Source organism: Saccostrea echinata, unplaced genomic scaffold (genome assembly GCF_033153115.1).
Source record: "Saccostrea echinata isolate AGI-Se365-2 ecotype Australia unplaced genomic scaffold, CSIRO_AGI_Sech_v1 ptg000057l, whole genome shotgun sequence".
In the NCBI taxonomy this organism is placed as follows: domain Eukaryota; kingdom Metazoa; phylum Mollusca; class Bivalvia; order Ostreida; family Ostreidae; genus Saccostrea; species Saccostrea echinata.
The window spans coordinates 5,175,874-5,202,445 of NW_026889806.1; the positions used below are offsets into that span (position 1 = coordinate 5,175,874).

A 26,572-nucleotide genomic window follows, 5' to 3' on the forward strand; every position below is an offset into this window, starting at 1 on the left:
TAATATCAGGATTGTGATTGATCATAATATGCAAGCATTTCCATCAAGTACATATCTAATTTCTTCAAATCATGACCCCAGGGTTGGGCAAGCATAAAATATTTTATTTTTTCATAGAAATATCTTCTTACCAAGAACACAAGGGCCATAATCAATGACACTAATATGCAACCATTCTCAGAAAGTATTCCAAACATAGCCCCTGTGGATAAGGTGGAGCTACAATAGGGGATCCAAGTTTTACATTTCTATGCAGATGAATTAAAATATGCATAAGTGCTATACCTCTTACACAAAGGTTAAAAGAGCCATAGCTGCCTTACCGACGACACGGCCGACTCAAGAATTTAAAAGGAAATCACTTGTTTCTATTTATAGATATACTGTACCTTTTCAATTCATGAGCAAACTATCTAATATGATTTGAGGACGAGTGTTGCAAGTATGTCAAATGACAATCATTTTACTTGTTCAATACTCTAATTCTGAGACAAAAGATTTACGCAGAAAATCAATAAAAATAAAACAAGTTGCTATGAATTTGCAAACTTAAATAAAATAGTTAAGGACTGTCTTTTCCCGAGATACTTTCAAAGTGTAATGTGTATATTATATCTTTCTGAAATTGTGTATATTATAAAACAATAAAAAAAACGTAGGAAAGATACACAAAGAAAAAAAAAATTTAAAAAAGCAAATGGAAAAATGTGGGGCTCGAACTCGCAATCACCATATTTACATTCCAGCAATCATACCGCTGCGCCAACGAAGTCAATGATGTCAAGTTGATAAATTTAAGACAGATAACTAATCTTACGATTATATGAGAAGAAAAATTTAATATATATTTTCATCATTTTCAATATGAAGACCACCTTTAACCAAAATTATCTAAAGGGAATATCCAAATAAAATTATTCAAAAGTTGTTTTTCTGGTAAAGGGTGGTCTTTGGCAACAGTTTGTCATCGTTAGGTGGATACCTCATTATTTACTATATATTCTATACAAACTGGATAATTTTCAAATTTATCATATGAGGGAACTATTAACATTTAAATATTGTGTGATTTGGTTTTACGCATGTATAAACTAAGACTGTATGATAAAATTTTGGTTAAAAAATGTATTTAAGAAATCACTAGTAGAGTAGGCGAAAATGCCTATCAAATGCGCTATGGCTCTTTATTTTCTAATACATAATTAGTACCCATGACATATTGTAACTAGTATGTATTATGACGTCATTGTTCTTTCCTACCCAAGATTATAAAACATATCAACAAAACAATATGTACTGGCTATAACATGCCACAGGTACCAAGTATGTATAAGAAAAGGAATTTCAACTTTTTCTGTATCATAAATGTATCACTTATCCATTTTTATTGGCTCATTTGCATAGAAACACCTATACCTAGTCTTAATTCACATGCGTAAAGTAAAAATCGATGACAAAATGCCTTAGGCACAAGATTGCCACACTGTATTTACTCAAGCCACTTTAACCTTTGTGAAAACAGATCATTCATAAATTGAAAGCCAATTCACATTTTTTTCATATTTAATAAACAATAATCAGCTAACAAAAAACATTTAGCACAAAAAGTCCATTCAGATGGGATTCTTCTCTTCCATTATCTGCTGAGCAGATTGTCCAATTTCAATTGTGTTAATCATCCATTTTTGGCTGTGTAAATCTTCCATTATCTGCTGTGTAAATCTTCCACCTTGGCTTTTACCAATTTTGAGCAAGCACTGGAAAATATGTATGAACACTTTAGTGAAAATTGCCTCATTAAAATGAAAATAAACAACTTTGAAAGACAGGACTCAACTGAATATGTATTTACATGAACATGTAATATACACCTATTAATATTTGTTTTCCTGATGGACTGACTCCGATATTTGCTTTAATTTTGATTTTTTGGTGTCAATCATTATCCTTACTATATTGCAGTATTGTCATGTCTGGAATGTATTGTATCAGATGTACAATGTATATGGTGAATCAAATAGATACTTTATAACAGCTATGTTGCACTGTTTTTAGAGTGAGTAAGGAGTGAGGTTGTCAACACTCACTTGATATCTTTTCGGACTTTCCAGAACTCGTCTACGTAATCTGATCTCCCTAGTAACTCCACGAAATCCTCGTCGTGTGTGATGACAACCAACTGGAAGTTCTTCTGGCTAGACCGAGACTTAATGATCCTACATAAGACATGAAATAAAGATCTGTATCATATACAAAAGCTTGCAATGCAAGATAAAATGCAAAATTAACTGTACATCTGACATGCTATGCATGCAAGGAGCAAACTCTCGGTTTTGGTGAAACTTACTCTACAAGGGCGAGGGCCAGACTTTCTATGTTTTCTCTATCTAGATTTGTTGTTGGCTCATCCAGTGCCAGGATGCCACAGTTCAAACAGAAAGTCTCAGCCAGGGCCATTCTTATTATCAAGGAAGCAAGCACCTGTCAACAAAATCATGTAGAATTAAACAGTCACTTCATGTAACAAGATGCCCATGGTCCACAATGCTCACCTGAGTAACTTTAATCTTGCTGTTCCTCCTCAAAATTTTAAAAGATTGTTATATTCCCATGAAAAATTGTGACCCCATATCATGGTCTAAAAGGTCTCTGAATCCACACAACATAGGGAAGCTTCAATAAGACTAACATGACCTTGCAGTTATAAAGAAGAAAATTCTTTTCCTGTACACATGCAGTATGTTTAATTTTATACCAATTTAAGTCAACTCTAACCCAGAATCATAACTAGGGAAAAAACTGAATCCATACATTTTGGTAATGTTTGCAAATTAATGGTTATACTTCAGTTCTTAAGAAGATTAAATAAAAAAATCTAATATAGCTAAATGTAAAACTTTGATCTCCTATTGTGGCTACACCCTATTTTCACATTTCACTTAAGTTTCATCTTTTCTGGTACAGTGGTAATTGAGAATTCCAGATTTTTAAAGTTTTTTATATTTCAATGCTAAACTCTGATCCCCTATTGTGGCCCCACCTACCGCCCAGAGGTCACTAATTAAATAATTTAGAATCTACATTAGAAAGATTTCACATAAGATTCATTTTTTTCTGGTCCAATGGTTCTTAAGAAGAATTTTGAAGATTATTTTCATTTATATTTCAATGTAAAACTTTAATTCACTATTATGGCCCCACCCTACTCCCAGGTACAACAATCTGAATATTTTAGAATCTACACTACTTTAGGAAGCTTTCATGTAAGTTTCATCTTTTCTAGCCCTGTGGTTCTTGGGAAGAAGATTTTTTAATGACACTTAGCTTTTTTCTTATTTAAACCTTTTCTTGATTATCTGCACTTGGAAAGGGGCTTGGCCCTTCATTTGAACAATTTAGCATTCCCTTCTCCAAGTATGCTTTGTACAAACTTTGATTAAAATTTGCCCAGTGGTAATTGAGAAAATTTAAAAATGTGAAAATTTTACAGACGGCCTGAGAGATACATGGGCAGACACACAAACAGACGCCATCAATGGGTGATCAGAAAAGCTGAGGTGAGCTAAAAATTCGAATATATACCTGGTATGCGTTTAGTTAAAAATGTTACTATGCAATTAAAGAAGCAAAGATACTTCACATACAATGGCTCTTTTAACTACACTTTAACATGTACTTGTAACAGGACAGATTGATTTGAGTTTTAACATAGTAATAATAGAAAATTGTTGGTAACTTTTCCATGATTAACAAACTGTGACTGTTGACCTTTTGACCTGCACTGCAGCGCCCCCTCATGTCTAGAGCTGTGTCTCCTTTTAACATCACAACCCTGTAATTGTATGTCCTCCGTGTTTTTGTAAGACCTGCATCATCGTCATCAGAACGAATCTCTATTGTTTCAATATCTGGCAAGTACACAAATACATGTACATACAAAATAAAATCTATATAAAGGCACTTACAGAAATCCCTACACAAGTACACACATACACACAAATTAAAATCTATATAAAGGGCACTTACAGAAATCCCTACACAAGTACACACATACGAGGGGCATTTCAAAAGTTCTGGCAACTGGTATATAAAATTTTAACTACGTTACGGATTAAAATGACTCTGATACCACTGTAAAGCTTAGGCAAATATGCATTAGTAGTGACGTCATTTTACATTCAAAATGACGTATAGGTCTGCTAAAATGACGTCATAATTAGGTATACTCTGTATACAGAGCGTAAAAATGACTGATAAGGAGAACAATTTTTTTGTTGAGCAAAGAGCGTATTGCGAAATTCGCTCATTGCTTGGCTGAAATTCGCTCATTGCTTGGCTTTACGGCAACAGAAAAGCCGATTTAGATGTAGTATATAGAGAGCATGCTCTTTCATATCGAGCAATAGCAAGATGGGTAGTTCAATTTAAAGAGGGTAGAAAATCAATTGAAGATGACCCCGGGGCGTCCAGTTTGTGCATATGGCGAAAAAGAAATCGTCGCTGTTCAAAATACGATAGCTGATGATGCTACATATACAGTTGAAGAAATAGCAGACTTAACAAACATTAATTCGTCAGCAGTTTTTCGTATTTTAAAGGAAAACTTAAAGCTTAGGAAAGTCTGTGCTAGATGGGTGCCACATCTTCTCTCGGAAGAGCAAAAGCGCATCCGGGTAGAAATGGCTTCACAGTTACTAACAATTTATGAAGATTGTGACCAAAGGCGAATAAATGAGATTGTAACTGGTGATGAAACATGGATATATTTTTTTGAACCGGAAACTAAGCTCAATAGTAAAGTTTGGATCGGTGAAAATGATACAAGGCCTCAAATTGCACGCAGAAACCGGTCTGTCCGGAGAGTAATGTACGCCTTAATTTTTGATTCTAAAGGCCCTGTTGCTCAAGTTCCGGTTCCAGAACACAGCAGTGTTACTGGTCAATTTTATGCAGAGAATGTCTTGTCTCAAGTTGTAGAGCACTATAAAACGACCCGACCAACAACCAGTACTAGAGGAATAAAGCTCCTCCATGACAACGCTCCTGCCCATAGATCAGAGGTAGTAACCAAATATTTAAAGGAAAATGGTATTGCCGTTTTACCACATCAACCCTACAGTCCTGACCTAGCTCCATGCGATTTTTGATTGAATGTCGTTATCAAAGAAGCCCTCCGAGGACAGCGATTTGAAAGTCGTCATGCAGTCGGAAGTGCCGTATTCCAGTGTATGAAGCGTATACCGAAAGAGGACTATAGGGCAGCATTTTCCACGTGGATTTCAAGACTGAAAAAGTGTGTCCAGGTCAACGGAGACTATTTTGAGGGATTGATATAATTTAATTTATGATAATGATGCTCATTAATTTACCGCACACCAGTTGCCAGAACTTTTGAAATGCCCCTCGTACATACAAATTAAAATCTATATAAAGGGCACTTACAGAAATCCCTACACAAGTACTGTACATACAAAATAAAATCTATTTAAAGGGGGACTTAAGGAAATCCCTACACAAGTACACCCATACACACAAATTTATATAAAGGGGCACTTACAGAAATTTAATCATATGGCAATAAACATTATAATTCATTATCTTGTGACATTTGCTCTCCTAAAATTATTATTTATTAAGATTTCTTTTACCCATTATAAGGTACTCAAGTTAGATCTTTTTCCTTAATTTGTGGGTAAAACACATCACTGTGTACAATTGTACTTCATCAGAATCCCTACATATGTACACCGTACTTGTATGATAAATTCCTATTTTTACCGTTTCCTCTATAGGTATTCCTCCAGAGCTCTCGGATTATCTTGTTGATTTCATCCATCTTCATATTGTGGTAACTCATGATGGCTCTGAATAAATAAAATTAAGTTAATATCACTACTACTTGTATACGTTGAGGAAGAAATTCATGAATTCAAAGAATAAAATGAAGCTGATTTTACACAAATACATCTGTGGTCCTTTACACAAAATACCTTAAGAATAAGACAAAAAATGTTCCAATTCTCCAACAAGGACATGTATCTAAGCCATAGTAGGCAACAAAAAATCTCATATTTCTTTTGCATTTGAATATATTGAACATAATCTTTTTAAAAAAACATTTTCATAAAACAAAAAATTACATCATTGTGAAATTTTCATCTCAGTCATATGATATTTTTCGAAGAGGGTTACTGATCTTTTCATAATAATAAAAAGATCTCACAACCATTTGGCAAATTACATCTTACTTGTCGAGTGCCTTGTAATATTTCTCCAAGTCACTGCTGGCTAATTCTGTTGTCTGTAATGTGAAAAAAAAAAAAAACTAAATAGAATGCCTCTTATAGGATCAGAATATGTCTAAGTCAATTAATTATTCTCTGAACCTGCATAATCAGTAAATTGTAGCTAAGATATGGTACCTGTTTCACATATAAACAATTATTTTTGTTACTGATTTTGGACATTTGAACACTTTTTGAAGAAAATTGAAGTTTCCACAATCTGAAAGATCATCAGAGCAAAGCACTGCACCTTCTGCATACAGAGCTATTTTTTGCCCTTTCACACTTGCAAACAATTTTTCCATTTTAAATTTGCCCAGTTGCAGTTTTGTTTAAGAAATTATACAGTCTCCTTTGAATTTGCCCCATCTTATATTTGCCCACTTGTGTCTAGGGGCGAAAATAATACAGAGGAAATAATTTCCCTGTATACAGTATTATGTTTAGAAGTGTTCCACATTAGAGGGAAGTGCCCTTTACCTTCAGGATGCTAACAGTGGGTGGTCCCCCTACCTTCAGGGTATGAAATGCTCTCACATTTTGTATATTAAAGGAAGTGCCCCATACCTTCCAGATGTCGTTCTGAAGTACCTTTTACCCTCAGAATAAAGCAGCAGAATTTCCCCCCTACCTTCAGGATAAAGCAGCAAAATTGCCCCCTTACTTTCAGGATAAAAGTGGCAGAAGTGCCCCTTATCTTCAGGATATCATTCAGAAGGCTCCCTACCTTCAGGAGAAAAGAAACAGAAGTGTCTCCTACCTTCAAGTTATTAGTCGGAAATGCTCCTTACTTCGAATTTTAAAGTGGGAAATGTCCTTACCTCAAGAATATTACAGTCTGATGTGCCCCCTACCTTCAGTATATTATATATGTCCTACCTCGGGATATATCAGTGAGACACGCCCTACCTCGGGATATTTCAGTGAGACACACCCTACCTCGGGATATTTCAGTGAGACATGCCCTACCTCGGGATATTTCAGCGAGACATGCCCTACCTCTGGATATGTGAGAGTAAAATGTCCCTACCCTCTGAGGTACACACCTATTTATGGGAGAATTGCCCCTACTCCCTGGATATTTCAGTGAGAAGTGTCCCTACCTTCAGAATGATCATCTTGTCTCTGTACTTCGTAGCAGCATTCTTGTACATCTCTGATTTCAGTTCATTTGTGATGCTGGAGAATTCACCATGTAAGGCAATTCTACGATTCTCAGACATTTGTTTCTGTAACACAATCCCACATGAATACATTATTTAACCTTGAACTTAGGAAAAGAAATCAAAGCCATTACTTGAATGGTTTTATTTAATGCTCTTCTTTCTTGCAAGTTCTACAAGTTTAACTTGTTTTTAAGAAAATCTTTATATATCTTAAGTCAGTGAAAACCTACTGTAAATTTTCAAAGCTTCTTTCTCAAGAAGGTCACACCATTTACAACTGTACCCCCTTCTCTCTAGGACAAGTTATATATATTATATACATTATATTCTTCCCCTTACATCCTGAAAAACCTGCTTTTCTTCTGTATATTGTACATTTCCTATTGTATACAGTACATTTGCTATTGTATACAGTACATTGTATATTTCTTATTGTATACAGTACATTTGCTATTGTATACAGTACATTGTACATTTGCTATTGTATACAGTACATTGTACATTTGCTATTGTATACAGTACATTGTACATTTGCTATTGTATACAGTACATTGTACATTTCCTATTGTATACAGTACATTTGCTATTGTATAGAGTACATTGTATATTTCCTATTGTATACAGTACATTGTATATTTCCTATTGTATACAGTATATTGTATATTTCCTATTGTATACAGTATATTGTTTATTTCCTATTGTATACAGTATATTGTTTATTTCCTATTGTATACTGTATATTTCCTATTGTATACAGTACATTGTATATTTCCTATTACCTCTTTTTGTAGTTCTTCCTGTTCCCTGAGCAGACGTCGTCTCTCTCTTTCCAGATGTTTGGCGTCAATCCCTCCCAGTTCCTTTTCCTGCTCTTCAATGTTCTCTTTCACTTTCTCAATGTCTTTAAGATGTCGTCGGAGTCTAAGATTGTCTGTCAATTCTCTCTCCCTCTCCTAAATATACACAATCAAGCAAATATTATTGCCCTTCAAACCAATAAACTTCCATACCATGCTAAAACATAGGTAATCAGAGATTACAGAGCTCACCTCAACGAACGTTGTCTTTAAGTAAGGCAAAGTCCCACACTAAACTAATTATCTAGTAGTGTCCATCCCTAGATGCAACATTTATGCAATTTTGGTCTGATAGGGCTTGCAATTACTTGGGAATAGACTTATCTGAAAACTTAAAACTAGTCACTCATCCAGAAAATGTAAGTCAAATCCAGCATCTGAAGCAAGTTTGAGATTGTTTGTCCCTTGGTGCATCATCCATGCAAGTTTGATTCAGATAGGCCTTATAGTTACTTGGAAATGAGATCCGCTCCAAAAACATTAACCTGGTTACTCATCTGGAAAATGTAGGTCAGATCCAGCATCCGAAGCAAGTCCAGTAGTGTGCATCCTTAGATGTATCATCCATGCAAGTTTGGTCAATATAGGGTTTATAGATACTTGGAAATGATATCTGCTCCAAAAACTTTAACCTGGTCACTCATCCGGAAAATATAGGTCAGATTCAGCATCCAAAGCAAGTCCAGTAGTCAGTATCCTTAGATGTGTCATCCATGCAAGTTTGCTCAATATAGGGCTAATAGTTACTTGGAAATGAGATCTGCTACAAAAACTTTAACCTGGTCACTCATCCGGAAAATATAGGTCAGATCCAGCATCCGAAGCAAGTCCAGTAGTGTGCATCCTTAGATGTATCATCCAAGCAAGTTTGGTCAATATAGGGCTTATAGTTACTTGGAAATGAGACCTGCTCCAAAAACTTTAACCTGTTCCAAAAACTTTAACCTGGTCATTCTTTAGCCGAAATTGCAGCATCTGAAACCTTGACTGGTACAATGAAACACACTAGAAGCATCCTCCGTGCATCTCTGACTAATATAGGCCATAGAAGTACTTGAAAAGAAAACTGCTCCAAAAACCTTAACCTGGGACGCTGACACCGACGCCGAGGGTATTACATAAGCTCCCTCAACTTCGTTGAGGTGAGCTTATAAAAAGGAGAAGCAAAAATAGAATGATTTTCCATCTTTCTAAGCTTTGTACATACTTCAGTAATTTTTTTTGCCAACTTATCAACTTTTGCAATCTCTTTTCTATGTACGTTTATGGGTATGTTTTGCCAGCATGTCATGTATCTTGTTCAGAAGCTCTATGGTATGTACAGACTTTGGGTAGTTTTGGCCAGCTCATCACATAGCTAGATAAGACTACTCTATGTACAGACTTACAGTATTTTTGCAAGCTCGTTGTGAAGCTTGTTTACTCTCTATGCTATTTGAAGATTTACCATATTTTTGGCCAGCTCTTCACGTAGCTAGTTCAGACTATTCTATACAGACTTACTGTATTTTTGGCCAGCTCGTTATGTAGCTTGTTCAGACTCTCTATTCTATATACAGACTTACAGTATTTTTGGCCAGCTTGTCTCGTAGCTTGTTCAGACTCTCTATTCTATATACAAACTTACAGTATTTTTGGCCAGCTCCCTGTGTAGCTTGTTCAGACTCTCTATTCTATTCAGACTTACAGTATTTTTGGCCAGCTAGTCATGTAGCTTGTTCAGACTCTCTATTCTATACAGACTTACAGTATTTTTGGCCAGCTCATTATGTAGCTTGTTCAGACTCTCTATTCCATACAGACTTATAGTATTTTTGGCCAGCTCGTTATGTAGCTTGTTCAGACTCTCTATTCTATATACAGACTTACAGTATTTTTGGCCAGCTTGTCTCGTAGCTTGTTCAGACTCTCTATTCTATATACAAACTTACAGTATTTTTGGCCAGCTCCCTGTGTAGCTTGTTCAGACTCTCTATTCTATTCAGACTTACAGTATTTTTGGCCAGCTAGTCATGCAGCTTGTTCAGACTCTCTATTCTATACAGACTTACAGTATTTTTGGCCAGCTCCTTGGGTAGCTTGTTCAGACTCTCTACTCTATACAAACTTACAGTATTTTTGGCCAGCTAGTTGCGTAGCTTGTTCACTCTCTATGCTATTTTCAGATTTACCATATTTTTGGCCAAGCTTGTCACATAGGTAGTTCAGACTCTCTATTCTTTACAGACTTACAGTATTTTTGGCCAAGCTCATCACGTAGCTTGTTCAGACTCTCGATTCTATTTACAGACTTACAGTATTCTTGGCCAGCTCGTTGCGTAGCTTGTTCAGACTCTCTATTCTATTTACAGACTTATAGTATTTTTGGCCAGCTCATCATGTAGCTTGTTCAGACTCTTGATTCTATTTACAGACTTACAGTTTTTTTGGGCAGCTTGTCGCGTAGCTTGTTCAGACTCTCTATTCTGTTTACAGACTTATGGTATTTTTGGTCAGCTCGTTGCGTAGCTTGTTCAGACTCTCGATTCCATTTACAAACTTATGGTATTTTTGGCCAGCTTGTCGCGTAGCTTGTTCAGACTCTCTAATCTGTTTACAGACTTAAGGTATTTTTGGCCAGCTCATCTCGTAGCTTGTTCAGACTCTCTATTCTGTTTACAGACTTACAGTATTTTTAGCCAGCTCATTGTGAAGCTTGTTCACTCTCTATGCTATTTTCAGATTTACCATATTTTAGGCCAAGCTTGTCACATAAGTAGTTCACACTCTCTATTCTATTTACAGACTTGCGTTTTTTTTGGCCAGTTCGTCTCGTAGCTTGTTCAGACTCTCTATTCTATTTACAGACTTACTGTATTTTTGGCCAGCCCCTTGTGTAGTTTGTTCAGACTCTCTACTCTATACAGACTTACAGTATTTTTGGCCAGCTCTTCACGTAGCTAGTTCAGACTATTCTATACAGACTTACTGTATTTTTGGCCAGCTCGTTATGTAGCTTGTTCAGACTCTCTATTCTATATACAGACTTACAGTATTTTTGGCCAGCTTGTCTCGTAGCTTGTTCAGACTCTCTATTCTATATACAAACTTACAGTATTTTTGGCCAGCTCCCTGTGTAGCTTGTTCAGACTCTCTATTCTATTCAGACTTACAGTATTTTTGGCCAGCTAGTCATGTAGCTTGTTCAGACTCTCTATTCTATACAGACTTACAGTATTTTTGGCCAGCTCATCATGTAGCTTGTTCAGACTCTCTATTCCATACAGACTTATAGTATTTTTGGCCAGCTCGTTATGTAGCTTGTTCAGACTCTCTATTCTATATACAGACTTACAGTATTTTTGGCCAGCTTGTCTCGTAGCTTGTTCAGACTCTCTATTCTATATACAAACTTACAGTATTTTTGGCCAGCTCCCTGTGTAGCTTGTTCAGACTCTCTATTCTATTCAGACTTACAGTATTTTTGGCCAGCTCGTCTCGTAGCTTGTTCAGACTATTCTATACAGAATTATGGTATTTTTGGCCATCTTGTGTAGTAGCTTGTTCAGACTATTCTATACAGAATTATGGTATTTTTGGCCATCTTGTGTAGTAGCTTGTTCCGACTCTCTATTCTACACAGACTTACAGTATTTTTGGCCAGCTCATCGCGTAGCTTGTTCAGACTCTCTGTGTAATCCCTCTGTTCCTCCTCTTTCTTCCCTGCTTTGTCCTCTATCTGGGTCAGACGCTCTTTGTTCCGTGCTAACGTTTCTGCCTTCCCTGACTGAATATAGCTGTGACAAACAGAAAGTATCAAAACAATTGTCAAATTATCAATAACAGATAAAAGCAAACGTAAACTTTTTGTTAAGCTGTGGTTGTAAAACTTCGAATCATTTGCATTTACATATATATGCAATATGGCTAACTGTAACTTTTTAGCTGGTCGTTCAGATTTGAAGACTATGAATTTTATGGTGTTTAATACTACACTGCATATCAACAGAACAAAGCAATAATGGAGGAAACACAAACCTTTTGATTTCCAGGTTGATATTTTTTACTTTTGCTGTATCATTCTTCACTTTATCAACCTTCAATGTGAGAAACATTCCAACATTTAAAGTCAGGAAAAATCATTTTACGTTAGATTCCATATCTGTTTCATTTTTTACCGAAACCATTGCTGGGTTCCATAGCAATAAACAGACTCATACTGCCAACATTAACATTTTGTATGAATAACTTCAGTCACTACTCTCCAAAATTTTATAGCAGTGGGTTACGTTGGATATAAATCACCAAAATCTTATAATCAAGATTGAAAATATGGGGAATTTGCTTCTGACAGTTAATTATACATCAAAATTACGGGACAGATCCACATGTACATATACAGGGTGTTTCAACAAACATGTCCAGACTTTAGATGTCTTCTTTTTGCACAATATTAAAATATTTACAAAATTATCACTGTATTTCATAGTCCATTTTCCGGCTATATAATTTAAGAGATGAATTTAATTTTTAAGAATTCATGAGGACATGAACTACTACGCTTCACGCCTGCATACTGCATGAAGCGCATTAGCGCTTCAGGATAAATATGCAGGCATGAAGCATCGTGGTTCATGTACCTCATGAATTCTCAAAAATTAAATTCATATCTTATATTTGGGTGAATTAAAAAAAAATGACCACCAAACTGAATTTTTTTGGCAAAATTCAACTACTTATAACATATTTTTCACTTATGTCATCAGATTGCAAATGCATTCTAGTTTAAAATCCTGAAGTGGCAATAGAATAGACAACTGGATTAAATAGTTTCAGAATTTTTATTAGAAAAATTTCTTTTGAAAAAAGAAAATATCATTACACCTTAAAAGACTTTCTAAAATACATAATCACAAGAAATTATAGTTTTTTATGTTTCAAAATGGTAAAAGGGGTATAAATGATTAAATCTAGACCTTGAATGAGTATCTTCTCTTGTACATGTGACAAAAAATTGGCTTTTTGATTGTTATTTTATATTATTTTTTCAATTCTGGTTTGAAAAGTTTTAATATGAAAAAAATATGAAGCAATAAAATTCCCCAAAATTCACTTTTTTGTCCGTTCAAGTCAATTCTTTAAATCTAAGCCAAAAAAGAATTGTTATATATGAGTTCTCTTACAAAAAATACCAGATTTTGAAGTGACCCTATGTTGCATTATTGTGTTGCACTCCTGACATCTGATATGTATTTTATTTAACATTGTTTTAAAAATTATAACACACAATAACCCGTTATTACTTTGTAAATCAATTTGTCGTGTTGATATTTTTCATCGTTTACGGCAGGTTTTTCATATTTTGAAGACCTTAATACATGATTATTTGCAAAGTGTAATATATATAAATTTTATTTAAAATAAATGTGAAATGATGAAAACTATTCCCTGAATTGACTGTAAAATTTCTGTAATTTGTTGATAGACATAGTGTTTTAAACATCAAATAGTATCAAACATTTTTTTTTCAACTTATTTTTTAGTAAAGGTAGTTAAAAAGCATTGGTAATTATAAAGCAGTTTTGTTGCACTCCTGACTGCAGTAAAGTTTAAAATTAAAACCATAGAACACAAAAATTTATAAAGTGTTGGCAACATCAAGTGGTAATGAAATTGTGCAATACTTTTAGTCCAATACTTCATTATTAAAACAGATGAAAGTATTTAAAGTTCACATTTTATCTGGAATTATACCCTATTTTATGCCAAAAAACTAGCTTAAATGTATATTTAGAAGATAAAATATATTTTAAAGCATATTTTCCTTTAGAGGACAAACACAGTAACCCACCAGAAAAAATTCTACTCATCATTTTTTCTTTATTTTTATTCTTATTGGATGATTTATAGTTCTAACATATTTGTTGCACTCCTGACCAAAAGCATTGGGGCCTTTAAAGTAGAATTGTGAAGTGAAAATTACACAAGAACTTGTTCTGTTGTTTCAGTGAAGTTGAGGAGGAATAACTTGAATTTAATGACAATGTTTTAGTGTGTTTATTTTTAACGTTCATTAAAAAAATCACAAAAAAGACAAAAACATATCTGAATTGATAAAATTGAAAAAGGAAGGATTTTAATAATAAAACTATCAATAATTTAGCATTAAATTATACAAAAAGATCATTATTAATTAATGAATACCTCTAAGCATGAATAGAAGTCTTTTCGACACACAACTTGAATCTTTAAAAAAATGTGTTGCACTCCTGACCATAGAAATATGGATCTGAAGCACAGACAGATCCTGTAATTGATAAATCTTTTTGGTAAAAATGTTCTTTGTGTCTTTATTTTCCAAAATAAAAATCAGAAAATCATATATTGATAATAGTTTTTTCATGCTTGGGAGCAAAACATCAAATGTTGCACTCCTGACATTTCTGGGCTAGCACATATACTTGACTCTCATTAATGCTGCTTATGATTTATGTAACATTTTTAAGTTTAAAAATGTATATCAGTTATTATTTTACACTTCCAAAATTCTTTTTTGTCTTAATTTTCTATCAGAATTTTACAACTGATGTTTTTTTGGCAACACTACATTTTTTCTGTTGCACTCCTGACATGGTATAACATTTTTTTAAACATCAGCCATGATCACAACTTGATTAAACAAAAGTTATGACAGTCCACATTTAAAGCTCAATACTTGGAATATTATCAGGAAAGTCTTTATTTTCAACATGAAGCATTGTTTTTTATTTCACAGATCTCCAAAAAATATTGAAATTTCAAAATGTCACAAAAAGGTGTTGCACTCCTGACAATTTTAGCATCATTTTTGGGCATAACTTTTTTGTTAATCGAGATATCAATGAGATATTTGGCAGGTATATAGACACTATCTAAAGACATATGCTGAGACATAGAAATCTATTTTTATTGCCTGTATTTTTAGTTTGGGTTGATAAATATGCATTTGGTCATTTTTTTTGAATTCACCCATTTACATTATTTTTCTGATGACTTGCCACATATTTTTGTCATTCAACGATCACTTTTGAAAAAAAAAGTTTGCACTATTTTTTGTCTTCAGTCACATCACAATGGAAATATTCTTACTCCCCCCCCCCCCCCCCAACTTTAAAAATGCCTGTCTTAAAAATAAATGATTAAGCAAACTTCAACTTTCATATTAATAAAATAAATGATTAAGCAACACTTGAACTTTCATAATAATAAAATTGTTTGGTTATGTGCTTTACATTTTTGCAAAAAAATCTCCTTACATTAATACTGCCTAATTTTTTATTGAAACCGCAAATTCAGGACAAGTTTGCTGAAACACCCTGTATTTTTAATATCCATGTACATCTTTAAAAATTGGAATTTTATCATGCCTATTCCTGTGAATTCCCTGTACCTCATTCTTCATTTGCTCCATGTGTTCTTCCTTCTGCTGTAGAAGTTGATCTTTCTCTTTCTTTAGTTTCTCCAACTGAATCTGATAAGGAAACAAAACACAGTATATAAAAGCAAAACACACACGATTTTTTGTCAAAAATATTTACATTATATCTACAGTAAAACATGCTTATAGCAAAGTGTTAGGGACGAACAATTTTGATTTGTTATAAATGTAATTTGTTATATCTGATAAGTCAATAATAAATTTTAGAAATATGAGGAATAAAAATCACCTCGCTGCAAGTATGAATTTGTTATAAGCATGTTGGCTATAACTGTGTTTTACTGTATCTTTGTTTCATTTAGTCATTGTTAAGTGTCTAGCTTACCTGTAATGGCCTTATCTGTTCCTTTGACTCCTGAAAATAACGAGAAATATCAAGTGTTGCTCTACACCACTTCAAGAATATTTCTTTCACAATTGAAATATACAAACTGCATTAAATCTTCTTTTACTAAATGCAGTTAAATCTTACAAGTTCAACTGAAGATGAATTATAAGAACAGTTTATGGTTGTACCATTATCTCTTTTTCATGTTGATCATTCTCATTCAGTAGTGTGGCCTTGTCCTCCTCTAGTTTGTACCGCTGTTGTAAATCACTGTCAATCTGAAGCTTTTCCTCCTTCAGTCGATTCACCTCAGACTTCAAACGCTGCACTTCATCAGAGTGAAGATTTAGTTTCTGTCTCAGACTGTCCAGCTGCTTATTGCAGGAATCACTGTATATGTATATATCAGATCAGGTGTTAGTGTATATAACACTCAGATTAAATGTAATTTTTATCTACATGTCTAAGTTCTGAATGATCTTTCATAGACTCTGCTGACTAACACTTTCATCTGTAAATCTTTACTTAAATGTAAATCTTTTGACTTACACTTTCATCTGTAAATCTTGACTTACATGTAAATCTTTGACTTACACTTTCATCTGTAAATCTTGACTTACATGTAAATCTTTGACTTACACATTCATCTGTAAATCTTTACTTAAATGTAAATCTTTTGACTTACACTTTCATCTGTAAATCTTGACTTACATGTAAATCTGTGACTTACACTTTCATCTGGAAATCTTCAACTTAAACTTTCACCTGTAAATCTTGACTTACATGTAAATCTTTTGACTTACACTTTCATCTGGAAATCTTGACTTACATTTCCATTTGTAAATCTTTGACTTACACTTCCATCTGTAAATCTTTGACTTACACTTTCATCTGTAAATCTTGACTTACATGTTAATCTTTGAATTACACTTTCATCTGTAAATCTTTGATTTACACTTTTATCTGTAAATCTTGACTTACATGTAAATCTTTGACTTACACTTTCATCTGTAAATCTTCCTTTTCATTAATCACATCCTGGAGTGTTCTGTCAGAATCTAGAAAGACAAAGTTTAATTGTTCTTAACACAACCCCCTGTCATGTTTTTCTATCACCAATGTGTTATGATGAATAAGATTGTACCAGATTTACCTCCCCCTGAGAGTTTAGCACTCTCTGTAGCAATCTTCTTCTCTAACTCAGTAACCTCCCCTTGGTACCGATCCATCATGACAATGTCTGGCTGGATCTGTTTGGCCATCTCATCGTCCTGCTCCTGGATACTCAGTTCCTCCTCTTTCTGTTCAAGGTCAAATTCACAATTATTTTAAAAAATGCTTTTCTCTGTAAACTAGACAAAAATACTACCCCACTACATTTAAAAAAAATATTACATTGAATGCTTCTCTTTTACAAAGTCATGGATTAGTTGATTCCTAACCCCCCCCCCCCCCCCAACTAAAAAAAAATATCTGTATTTATGAGAATAGGTAAAAATAGTGACTTACTGTTTGAATATCTTCTCTAAGCTTGGTTATTTCTTCATTAATTTGCTTCAGTTTATTCTTCAGCTGTGGCAATTCTTTGTTTTCTAACACTGCAATCTGAAACAAGTAAGAAATCTACTAAGTGCTGGTTGTTGTTCTTATCTGAGGGGACTACATACATGTAGGGGACTACATACATGCAGGGGACTACATACATGCAGGGGACTACATACATGCAGGGCATCTTTAACTTACATTTTCTTTAAGAGGCTTCAGTTGATTCATGGCATCATACTTTGTACGATATTCATCCAAGTCCTTCTCCGATTTCTGTAACTTGCTTGGTACCATCCTCAACTTGTTTTTCAACTAAATAAAGAAAAACTTTTACTTTTCACTCCAGTTTAAGATGAACAATGAATACAAAGAATATGTAGATGTATATTTCCATGGCTTATAATTACCTAAAGCAATAATAGGGGTATTCAAATCTTAAAATGTTTATTCTAAAAAATTTATTTCAAAAGTCAACACCAACCCAACCATTAAGTGCATCTCTCCAATTTCTACAAAACAATTCTGACCACTGACCTCAATAATGAGTTCCTTGACCTCTTGATCTGTGTCAAATTCTCGATGACAAAGTGGGCAGCATGGGTCCTGTTTCTCCAGGTCACTGACATACTTCTGGAAGAAATGCTCCGCCCCCAACAAAGATCCCCTCTGACTGTAAAGAAAACATTCTGTCAAGTATTCTGAAGTTTTAAATCAGTTTGTAAACTGTAAGATTACAAACAAATGTACAGATGACAGCAACTTCCTATATTATTGTGTGGAAGTACTGTAGATTCTTAAATATATGTGAGGAATTAATTATCATATAATTTCACAAGAAGCACCACTCGCAAAATAAAATTACTCTCTTTTATGGTGCTGAAATCAATGTAAAATCTCTTGATTAACCGTCCACTCACAAATTATTGTTCTCGCGATTTGATGTTAACAAGCCACTTGGCGATAATAAGTACTCGCGAAAAATAAGGAATCTACAGTATCTGTTATCAACACACTTCTAATGCTTTGATTTTTTCTTTGTTTATCAAATGAATGCAAATAATTTTAAACGGTATATTTATGGAAGCATTAGTTACATCTTTAATTAAAATGTTTTCAGAAAAGATATGCCATACCTGCATACATGTACATGTATTGTGAAATTTTTTTTCAAGCTTGCAGACTGCTCTGTAAATTCATGTCTTGTCTATCAATACACTTGATTTTCAAAGTAAATAAATAACCTTGCATGTATATGCATAAAGTCACTGAAAAGAAGCGTTTTCTTGAGACACTTTAAAACAATTATACTTTGAAGCAGTTTTCTCTTACTCTTGTGCTGTGGACATTTTCTCTTGTAGAGAAGCCAATCCCTCATCAAAGTTCTGACTCCCACACACAGAAAAGATTCTCTCCTCCACATCTACAGACAGATAATTGTTGATTACTGTATGTGTACATAAAAATACTGGTAATGCTTATTCAAAATGCCAGAGAAAAGTCCATTCTACACTTGCTCTAAATTTTAAAAATACTAAAGGACAGTTCTTGGTCAAAATTTTCTTGTCATTCTATTTAAAAATCAGAAGAATTTTGACCTACTTTTAAATTCTTCTTCCTTTTTCTTCAGAGTTTCCCTGGAAAAGAATAATACTTTATGTCACTACATCTTATGAGCAACTAATATCAAAGCAGAATACTCAGCATTACATGGATACAGAAGCCTCTGATGAAGGACATTACCCAATCATTTTTTTCTCTGCCTCTTTACTGGAGAGCTTGCTTTTGCTTGCCTGTATTTCCTGACTCAAACGCTTCACTGATTCAGTCTGTTCCCTGAAAAATAACAGCCATTTAAATATAAAATAACAAGACTTGTGTCCCCTGTCCTGATTTGTTTTATCTATGATCTACATTATGCAGATCTAGAACATACATTTTTGGGGAGTATGAAATAGGAAACACTTTGAACACTTTACCCTATATACTCATCCAGCTCTCCTCGTACATTCCTAGCAGGCATGTGCCCCAGCAGGTGTTTCAATGTGTCTTCCTGTTTGGCACGCCTGTAAACAACACACATGTAGTTAAAATCAATACCCATTCAAAACAATGCAACAATTACTGTAGTTATTTTCATGTAGATGGTGAGGCAAAAAATTGCTTTAATTTCATATTATAAAACAAGTAAGAGTTCTCTCCCTTGGTCTTGATAATCTAAGTCTCCATTAATCATTATCAATATGATGTTAGAGTTATGTCCCTTGACACATACAATCTGCGGATCTGTTCCTCTTTAGCTGTCTTGTCTTTCTTCAGAACCTCCAGCTGGGCTCGAGCGCTGGACTGAAGGTGAAGCCGGTTCATCTCAGAACTGAAAAAAAAATCAAGTTCATAAACAGGAACACTTCATGTAAAATAGCTTTACAGAATTCCAGCTGGTTGTAAACAGACCTTAGATCACTGATAATGGCATCCAGTTTAGACTTCTCCTTGGACAGAGACTCAATCTTTTCTTTAATTTCATTTACATTCACTGACTTCTCTGTTGTGCTTAATTCATGTTCCTGAAATTTTTAAGTTATCCAACACAATTTTAAACAAATAACATATCAAGTTTAGTGAGCTTATTTCAAAATGCTGATAAATAAAGTTGAAGGATGATGCATTTATAAAGAAAACTAATCTGGTAGATAGTTCACAAATGAACTGCATCCTCCCTTTTTTAGGAATAGAAAACAAAATGCCCACGGACCACAACTTGTATCTAAATGAACTGAGCATTCTATCCTGGCTAGGATTACTATGTAATAGTTGAAACACTAAATTGTGCATAAAAGTGAAAGCCCAAAGTTCCCACAATTCTTGCCACCAGTATACTAATGTTTGATATCAGGTTTACAAATTTGAAAAAGCAGATATTCCTTTTAGAAGTCTATATTTATATTGTGACATGATCCTTCGACTTCAGCAGGACTGATTCAACATTGCATCAGGGTGCTTGGACATTGATATGTAAAATGAATACTTTCATGCATTTTTTTTCTAAATTTTTTTTCATGAATCTTTACAATCCTTTTTCACCACAAATCTGTGTTTCACCTGTACACAAAATTATACAATGTGAAGGATAATGTACAAGTTCAATTGTAGCTATGTAGGTCTGTAGAGCTGGAAATTACTCTATATACATGTATTTCAAAAACTTCGGCAACTTACTATAGCCCCACCTTGGTCCCAGGGCCATAGATTGAACAGACTTATGGGACTGCTCGTATTTAAATTTTACTAACTTTAGCCTTGGTCTTCTCCAGATTTTTTCAAGTTTTCTCCTACACTTTGTACATTTATACCTTACACTTTGGTCCCTACTGCAGACCCATCATCGGGAGAGCAATGTTATGAACAAACATGAATCTACACTAAATGGGAATGATTTCATATCAATACTGTGGTCCTGTCATTCTTGAGGTCCAACATAAAACTTCAGTATTTCATATTGGGCATCAATTTGGTATGATTTGAGAAAACTTGGACGTACTCTTCTATCATCACTTCTGAAAAGATTTTCCCAAAGAAAACATGCAGTCCTTCATTTGAACAAACCTAACTTCTCTTCACCTAAGGAGGCTCATTGGGAAAATTTATAAAAACTAGTCTGACTAGTTGTCATGCAGAAATAGTCAAAAGTTTACAGACAACAGGAAGACAGACTCATGCAAATTTTTCAATCAGAAGAGCTCACTTGAGATTATGGCTCAAATGAACTGTGGAATTATTATACATTCAACGATTTTAATAGAGTGCTAAAAATTTTTAAAATGTTATAGGAAGAAATTTTATGGGCAAACCTTTTTATGTAGCCTATAGTATGTATCAATTTTTGACAATAGTTTTAAGCTTTTTGGTAAGGGATACCCATGAAATCCACAAAATTGACCCCTCCTCCCCAACCTTTACAACCCCCCCCCATGAAATTGGATAATTCCCCAGTAAGTTTGTTGGTTTAACTGACCGCTCGTTTGAGGTCCCTGTTGATCTGGTCCCTCCTTCCGGCCGAAGCCTCCACCTCACTCAGCTTTTTGTTGATTTGCTTAATCTTCTGTGTATTCTCTGTCTGGAAAATAAAATATCACATGTCAACATGGACAACGGAGATAATTATAACATCACGTCATCACAGACGACGGAGAAAAATGTTACATCATGTCAACACGGGCAACGGAGAAAAATATAACATCACGTCAACACGGACAACGAGAAAAATGAAAATCAAGTCAACAAGGACAACAAAGAAAAATATAACATCACATGTCAACATGGCCAACGGAGAAAAATATAACATCACATGTCAACATGGCCAACGGAGAAAAATATAACATCACATGTCAACATGGCCAATGGAGAAAAAAATAACATCACATGTCAACATGGCCAACGGAGAAAAATATAACATCATATGTCAACATGGCCAACGGAGAAAAATATAACATCACTTGTCAACATGGCCAACGGAGAAAAATATAACATCACATGTCAACATGGACAACGGAGAAAAATATAATATCACATGTCAACATGGCCAACGGAGAAAAATATAATATCACATGTCAACACGGACAATGACAACAAAGACAACAGAGAAAAATATAACATCACATCAACACGGACAATGACAACACAGACAACGGAGAAAAATATAACATCACGTCAACATGGACAACGGAGAAAAATATAATATCACATGTCAACATGGCCAACGGAGAAAAATATAATATCACATGTCAACACGGACAATGACAACAAAGACAACAGAGAAAAATATAACATCACATCAACACGGACAATGACAACACAGACAACGGAGAAAAATATAACATCACGTCAACATGGACAACGGAGAAAAATATAACATCACGTCAACATGGACAACGGAGAAAAATATAACATCACGTCAACACGGACAACGGAGAAAAATGTAACATCAGCATGGGCACTTAAGAAAACTTTTAATGCTTAAAAGAAACACCCTTCAGCTGACAAACAAGGATATCCATCAGGACATCAGCAAGCTACGAAAAACACTTTTATATTATCTGAACAAACTTTTACAGCAGCCTTGGATACCAAACCCATAAATTTTATGTCCTGTAATACTGTATGAGCAGAATTTTTAGCAGGGATTCAATTTTGGCAAGAGTGTTGAGATTGCTAAAATTGAATATGGCTGACAATTCATTCTGCATTGGAGGTAACAATTACATTTCCTGACACGATAAAATTGTAAAAAATTACTTCTTGCTAAAATTCTAAACCAATTTTTTGGGACAAATTGCTAAAGTTGTTTCCAGGGCTTTCACACCACTTTTTGGGACTGGGGCCAGGGCCATACAATTGGAAAAATTAGCGATCTTTTGGGGGGAAATCATATCAAATTATAATCTTGTTTCATTATCAACAAAATTTCTATTTTTCAGTATAGAGAAATACGAATAACAAGTTCATCTATTGTACGTGCTGTATCTATCTAAATTTTTGGGGGAAAATAATTATTGAGAAAATAAAAACATTCAATTGGGAAAAAAGGTCTTTTTTGATATTGCGAATGGGGCCTACAAACAACCCAAATAATGACATTTGAGAGCCCTGGTATCTCACTAAAAATTCCACTTATACAGTGTAAATTGTTGGCATTAAAGAAAGCTATCTCCCAGTTTTATTAATAACTATTCTTCACGGGTTATATCCTTACCATAAGGTTTGTCTTGAGTCGTTCGTTCTGTTCTAGTTTAGTTTTCTTGTCGCGAACCTCATCCAATCTCTGCTGCATGCTGGTGTCCTTCTCCTCATAGTCTGCCTGATAAAACAATGAACAGCTATCATGTATTAGAGGACACTCTTTCTGGTTCATTAGTAGAAGAAAACTCACAAAGTGTTTCTTGTTGTGATAAATGTACGTAAAGACATTCATTTAATTGTAACAAGTCATCTACACTATTATTTTAAGTTAGAAAACAATGTGTCAACTCCATAGTAGACTTACTTTGACGGTTTTTCCATCCTCCAGTAAAGTTTCTATTTTTGTTCTCATGATGTCCATGAATGCTCGATACTGTTCATCAGACATCTCCCCTCTACTGTATCCTAATAACAAAGAAATTAAAATTTCAAAATTAACTAGAAAACTAATGGTCATACTAAGAGTGCCATTGTGCTTGTGTAAATAGCCTTGAACTCTGGTTCTTGAAATTTGACCCCAAAAATTCAAGACACTCATGCTCATAAACTGATGACTTGTACCCCATTCATACGACGAAAATTTGCTTATGTGTGCAAATTTACAGATGAGTAAATTTACACACACAAGTAAACGTTAATTTGCCATGCGTTCAGATGATATTTATGTACCGTAAGTAAATCCTCAAATTGTCATTTAAAATAAGGAGATGGACTGCTTCAGACTTGTGAATTTTCACAGAATAAGGGTACTTCTTTACTATTTGGGTATAGGACTAACTTTTGGATGTTCCTCAAAGAAACTAGAAGAAAAGTCCGATCAAATGATTGATACGACAGAACCATTCTTAATGACTTAAAGAATGACGATTGGTATGAGAATTTTCGAATGATTAAGGAAAATTTCGTAAAATTTTGTGAGAAGTTGGAAAATGCTTTGGTCCCGGCCCAAAGACTGTGGAAGAGCTGTTGGATGTGAAGGTGGCTGTTGCCATCTACTGGTTAGCATCTTCAGCGGACAATGAGGCAAAGATAACACAGTTTTTCTTACGAATATACCTTTAGTTCATAGGTTTAGTAATTTTAAGATTTTTGCCCTTATATTTCTGCTCAAATACCAGTTTGATCTCCAAGATGGCAGCCAAGGGAAATAACTCGAAGGGAAAATGCGTCATATGAAATCTATCTATTTACTAAATGCTGACTTGAAACAAGACGTTGAAATCCCTGTAACATCAACTTATCTGTCAGTAGTCTGCCTCAGTTTAAAAACTGAGAAGGGATGAAAGTTATCAAGGGCTAAACTGTTTTGGAGCAACTGATGGCACGCGTATCCTATTATAGCTCCTAAGCATTCACACGGAGAATACTTGAACAGGAAGAAGTTCTACTCATTGAATCTGCAGGGTGTTTGCGACCACAGCTATATCTTTAGAGACATAAAGCATTTTTGCCATTCGAAAATTTATTTCAGAGGAGATAATGGCTCCTTGTGTTTCCAGAGTGGAGAAAGCAATTTGAAGAAAGTACTATGCTAGTCTCAGCGACCCAGCATATATCCTTTGAAGACTTGGCTTTTGAAGCCATACACCAACAGATCTACCCTTACAGAAACTCAATTCACTTTCAAAATTTGTTTACGTAGCGCAAGAATGACCGTTGAAAATCCACGTTTTTTAGAGCCGCCATGTTTACCGACTGATATTTTACATGTCAATGCATATACAATGCTTAAAATGGAGATTGATGCAATACACGTGACGAAAAAACTTACTTAAGTAAATTTGCTGTATGTTCATACGACAAACTTTACACACAGGAGCAAATAATTTGCGACGACGTGTATGCAAAAGTTAATTTGCACCTTGTCCTGACCAGGTGTAAATTTACTCAACTGTGCAGAATTTGCATATGAGCAAATCAGTTCATACGACAAAATTGCACATGTAGGTATATTTACATATGTGTAAAATATACTGAGGTAGGCAAATCGTGTCGTATGAATGGGGTATTGGTAGCCAAATGACCCCAGCTTATAAAAAAATCATTTTTTTGGCATCAATCAATATTACAATATCATACTTTGTGAACAAGTCCACTAACCTTCAATATGGTACTTTGTGAACAAGTCCACTAACCTTCAATATGGCACTTTGTGAACAAGCCCACTAACCTTAAATATGGTACTTTATGAACAAGTCCACTACCCTTCAATATGGTACTTTATGAACAAGTTCACTAACCTTCAATATGGTACTTTGTGAACAAGTCCACTAACCTTCAATATGGTACTTTGTGAACAAGTCCACTAACCTTCAATATGGTACTTTGTGAACAAGTCCACTAACCTTCAATATGGCACTTTGTGAACAAGTCCACTAACCTTCAATATGGCACTTTGTGAACAAGTCCACTAACCTTCAATATGGCACTTTGTGAACAAGTCCACTACCCTTCAATAACATACTTTGTGAACAAGTCCACTAACCTTCAATATGGTACTTTGTGAACAAGTCCACTAACCTTCAATATGGTATTTTGTGAACAAGTCCACTAACCTTCAATATGGTATTTTGTGAACAAGCCCCACTAACCTTCAATATCATACTTTGTGAACAAGTCAACTTTTCAATATCATACTTTGTGAACAAGCCTCACTAACCTTCATTGTCATACTTTGTGAACAAAGTCCACTAACCTTCAATATGGTACTTTGTGAACAAGTCCACTAACCTTCAATATGGCACTTTGTGAACAAGCCCACTAACCTTAAATATGGTACTTTATGAACAAGTCCACTACCCTTCAATATGGTACTTTATGAACAAGTTCACTAACCTTCAATATGGTACTTTGTGAACAAGTCCACTAACCTTCAATATGGTACTTTGTGAACAAGTCCACTAACCTTCAATATGGTACTTTGTGAACAAGTCCACTAACCTTCAATATGGCACTTTGTGAACAAGTCCACTAACCTTCAATATGGCACTTTGTGAACAAGTCCACTAACCTTCAATATGGCACTTTGTGAACAAGTCCACTACCCTTCAATAACATACTTTGTGAACAAGTCCACTAACCTTCAATATGGTACTTTGTGAACAAGTCCACTAACCTTCAATATGGTACTTTGTGAACAAGTCCACTAACCTTCAATATGGCACTTTGTGAACAAGTCCACTACCCTTCAATAACATACT

The 26,572-nt window shown here is 34.6% G+C and overlaps 1 protein-coding gene across 1 annotated transcript in view; it reads right to left on the minus strand.

Moving 5' to 3' along the window:
* Window positions 1-1,545: 1,545 nt before the first annotated feature.
* The window catches only part of LOC133174305 (DNA repair protein RAD50-like), a 39,306-nt gene continuing 14,279 nt past the window's right edge, over window positions 1,546-26,572 (minus strand). The window contains exons 12-38 of the mRNA XM_061309404.1: window positions 23,677-23,777; window positions 23,386-23,490; window positions 21,649-21,750; window positions 20,088-20,200; window positions 19,909-20,007; window positions 19,613-19,699; window positions 19,377-19,469; window positions 19,236-19,270; window positions 18,966-19,056; window positions 18,171-18,306; window positions 17,835-17,948; window positions 17,601-17,696; window positions 17,245-17,392; window positions 17,092-17,149; window positions 16,280-16,481; window positions 16,089-16,118; window positions 15,716-15,796; window positions 12,325-12,383; window positions 11,936-12,083; window positions 8,230-8,403; window positions 7,388-7,513; window positions 6,249-6,301; window positions 5,779-5,864; window positions 3,769-3,908; window positions 2,348-2,481; window positions 2,088-2,216; window positions 1,546-1,757 (exon numbers count right to left, since the gene is read on the minus strand). Of these exons, the coding sequence (XP_061165388.1) occupies window positions 1,706-1,757; window positions 2,088-2,216; window positions 2,348-2,481; window positions 3,769-3,908; window positions 5,779-5,864; window positions 6,249-6,301; window positions 7,388-7,513; window positions 8,230-8,403; window positions 11,936-12,083; window positions 12,325-12,383; window positions 15,716-15,796; window positions 16,089-16,118; window positions 16,280-16,481; window positions 17,092-17,149; window positions 17,245-17,392; window positions 17,601-17,696; window positions 17,835-17,948; window positions 18,171-18,306; window positions 18,966-19,056; window positions 19,236-19,270; window positions 19,377-19,469; window positions 19,613-19,699; window positions 19,909-20,007; window positions 20,088-20,200; window positions 21,649-21,750; window positions 23,386-23,490; window positions 23,677-23,777 (2,792 nt within the window). The 3' untranslated portion in view covers window positions 1,546-1,705. The remainder of the gene's footprint in view (window positions 1,758-2,087; window positions 2,217-2,347; window positions 2,482-3,768; window positions 3,909-5,778; window positions 5,865-6,248; window positions 6,302-7,387; window positions 7,514-8,229; window positions 8,404-11,935; window positions 12,084-12,324; window positions 12,384-15,715; window positions 15,797-16,088; window positions 16,119-16,279; window positions 16,482-17,091; window positions 17,150-17,244; window positions 17,393-17,600; window positions 17,697-17,834; window positions 17,949-18,170; window positions 18,307-18,965; window positions 19,057-19,235; window positions 19,271-19,376; window positions 19,470-19,612; window positions 19,700-19,908; window positions 20,008-20,087; window positions 20,201-21,648; window positions 21,751-23,385; window positions 23,491-23,676; window positions 23,778-26,572) is intronic.